The sequence below is a fragment of the Durio zibethinus genome, chromosome 3, assembly GCF_047325235.1.
Source record: "Durio zibethinus cultivar Kanyao isolate XHJ-2024 chromosome 3, ASM4732523v1, whole genome shotgun sequence".
In the NCBI taxonomy this organism is placed as follows: Eukaryota; Viridiplantae; Streptophyta; class Magnoliopsida; order Malvales; family Malvaceae; genus Durio; species Durio zibethinus.
Genome location: NC_143164.1, coordinates 9,974,192 through 9,977,605, shown reverse-complemented (window position 1 = coordinate 9,977,605; position 3,414 = coordinate 9,974,192). Strand labels below are relative to the sequence as shown.

Genomic DNA, 3,414 nt, shown 5'->3' with positions numbered 1-3,414 from the left:
CAAATAAAATTAAAACAAAAGCTAAATAAATACATAAAATGAAAAATATGGGCCCTTACATGGGCTCTGGTTGGGCTTTGATTTTGGGCTCAAAAGATTTTGTGGGTCCTCAATCCAATTGATATAAAATTCAGGCCCACATACCTAAGCATCATATTTAATCCAAAATTGGGACTCAACTTGTATAATTTTGGATTAAATTTTAGTGCATAATTGAATCATGCAAAACCCAACGGATTTAAGGTTGATTAGTGAAATCGAGACCTAATTCAGAAAATTCAGACAAAATTAGATGTTTACAAATAGTAATAGTATAAATTATCTTTTATGAAAGTATATATGATATTTCAATCCATCGGAGAACTAGGGGAAACCTTACAATTATATGTTTGGAAGTGAAATTTTAAGACATGATATGATCAATAACTAGAATTTTAGCATAATAGTAAAGTTTATATATACACAACTGGTTCATAGGATCAATCATAATATAGAAAAGTTGGAATAATGACAGCAGAGGAGCTAAACATAGAAGGAAAAAAGAAGGAAAATAGAAAGTAAGATACATGCTTGGTGAATCCAGGATGGTATTAATTATATATCTTCCTGAGAATTCTTATTGTGGAAAATGTCATCATCAAAGGGCCAAAGCAATTTGCTACATTTCAGTCCCATCAGTTATTGATGTGTATGCACTCCAGTACAATTTCTTCTTTATTAGTATCAGGATTTTGTTCATTTCTTACCCCTTTTCCATCTTCTCTCCTCTTCCCCCACAACACACTATAAAGACCTCCAACCAGCAGGACAACCCCACCAACACTGTAGTAATGACATTCAAAATAAATGGACTTTGTCAATTTTCATATGCTGATATGCAATGGTATCAAATAATTGGAAAATATCACGGAATGAAAGGTCAAGATTACATGTGATCGTGTTAATATGCATATATTTTTTTTAATTCATATGTTAAATATATTATTAGCTTGTACTTTTGTGATTTCTTGTGTGAGTACGCAGGCGTGCGTGAAGCAAGAAAGGGGAAAGTAATAATATGTACCTTCCCCAATGAAGGGTTTCCTTCCACAAGAATGCAGAGGAGATAGCTGTAATTACAAGAGCTAATGGAGTGAAAATTGCAGTGAAAACTGGACCTTTTTTCTCTGTAGTCCAGACTTGCAGCCGGTATGTCATGCCAGTGACAATTATACCCTGCCGTGACCATTTTACAGTCAGTTAAAGAGGCTAATCTATATTATAAACTCTGTATTTGCATACATGTGTATGGGTGCATCTATGTAAATTCATTAATACATGTTGACAAGGCCTTTGTCTAGCTAAAAAAAGGAGCGGCTGAAACTCTGGAACTGATAGGCCATACCCCTATTTAAATTAGCACCCATAACCTATTTAAATTGCTTTTGAACAAATTGTGCAAGTGCTATAAAAACTGTAGTTTGATTTGATATGCTCAGCAATTAAAAGGATTCCCATCATCTAGTGCTGCGACAATTTTGTTCTGATAGGTTAAAAGACTCCTTTTTTAGAACAGTTCATTATTAACCGTATTTTCATGTGCATACAAGTGATGATAAAGGTAAATAATAAAAGTGATTTAAAGAAGATATTCTAGATTTTTCTCTATTTAGGGTGCTGGAAAAGGTAAATAATAATTGGTTTGGGTGCTGGGAAAGGTAAATAATAATTGGTTTGATGACACTCAATTTCTTTTAATAAATTTAATGAGGCCTTCATTATTGTTATAGAGAAAATTTGATCATTGTTTTTGGCATACCATGTTTGTAAAGATTATGTTAATTTGATGGATTTCAGAATTATTAATCATATTTTCATGTGCATAAAAGTGATAAGGGATGAGATTAACATACACAATAGGCTACAGAGAGAAGATGAACATCCCATCCCAGCTTCCAGGCTAATGGATTTCTTTCTGCTGCAATTGCCCAACAAGTAGATTGTATGCAGCTAAAGAAGCACTGTAAAGCAGTAAGACGTATTTTGGCTGGATACTGCTTGACTATGCGGCCCTAAAATCGAAAAGCACGTTGTCAAAGGGAAGATGGAAGTAAAAAAAAAAAGTTGATTCAGATCAACCTGCAAAACAAGCCACGGGGACCAAGCCGTATTGGCTGAAAGCATGATAAGAGAACCTTTTATCCACTCCCCAATGGAGTAACTCTTAATCAGAGACTCTGCAGTTTGCTTTGGAGTTGATGGATACGAGGTCATGAACTTTATAGGTGGCCCCTTAACAAAAGCAAACACCAAGGTTCCAGAAAGACTGATTACTGAACCTAACAACTCGGCAGTTCCAGGCAGTTGTCTTATGGATAGGCTTTCCATCCTGAAATATTTAAAGTCAGTCCTTTAGTGGCAGAGATCTTTAATAACTTTTTCTTATTTTTCCGAAATATATTTATGTTGTTCTGCTGGCATTTTTTTTTTAATATACCTCAAACAAACAGCAATGATAAAGGTAAGAACAGGAATTGTGTTGGTGGTGGCAGCAGCAAATGTTGCAGTGGTGTAGTTGATTGCAACATAATAGAGATTTAAACTCAAGGTGAGCCTGAAATTTTCATATACGAAGGACTGTTATAAAATTCAATTATGCATTGATATTGGATTATGAACATCAACTTCATATCCGCATAAGGAAAACAAGAAGATCTTGCATAGTAAATTGTATGATAGAGAGGTCTGCTTACTGCAAATAAGAAATTTCCAAAACTAAAAATAAGAAAAATGGGAGAGACTGAGGGTTGATGTAAATAAGAAATACTTTGTTCTTCAAATAACCTTTCAAGGAAGAAAGCAAATGGAGCTAAGGCGACAGTGGCAAAGGCTTGCCGATAGACCACAAATACATAAGGGTTCATTCCTTTGGCAATTGCTGCTTTTGAAAACAATGCCATGCCGGCATATACAAACTGTACAAAGAGCATTGCAATGTAAGGCTTATGGTTCTCCATAAACATTGCATATTTAACTAAACTCTTCCCGGTGTAATGTCTCTTAATCTCCTTTCTGCTATATATAGAGAAATCAAGCACTCAGCAGTCTCCTTAATTAGCACTTACATATATATATATATATATTCATTTTCCTGCTTACATGTCAATTCTTATTAAAATAAAGTGGAATGTCTTTTTTGCTTCAACTAACGACTTAAAAATTTTAAAAAGTCATTTAAGCCTTGTTACAGTGGCATGGATAACCCCTAGAAAAACACTTTTGCCCTACTTCTCATGACTCAAAGGAGACAGCAGCATGGGTTAATGAATAGTTTTTCCTGGATATCTGCCATCAGCAATTCAATTGACTAGCATCTAATCTTTCAGACAACATAAAAAGCTTGCTTAATAACAAATGTATATGTCTTTTACCTAT

At 34.4% G+C, this 3,414-nt stretch overlaps 1 protein-coding gene across 1 annotated transcript; it reads right to left on the bottom strand.

Moving 5' to 3' along the window:
* Positions 1–462: 462 nt before the first annotated feature.
* LOC111300096 (WAT1-related protein At1g43650-like) lies at positions 463–2,997 on the bottom strand. The gene is made up of 7 exons (XM_022895723.2): positions 2,824–2,997; positions 2,673–2,731; positions 2,477–2,594; positions 2,119–2,368; positions 1,893–2,051; positions 1,064–1,215; positions 463–822 (listed from the first exon to the last, which is right to left on the bottom strand). The coding sequence occupies exons 1-7, from the start codon at positions 2,994–2,996 to the stop codon at positions 675–677; spliced, it is 1,059 nt and encodes a 352-aa protein (XP_022751458.2). The 5' UTR covers position 2,997; the 3' UTR covers positions 463–674.
* Between the last annotated feature and the right edge of the window lie 417 nt (positions 2,998–3,414).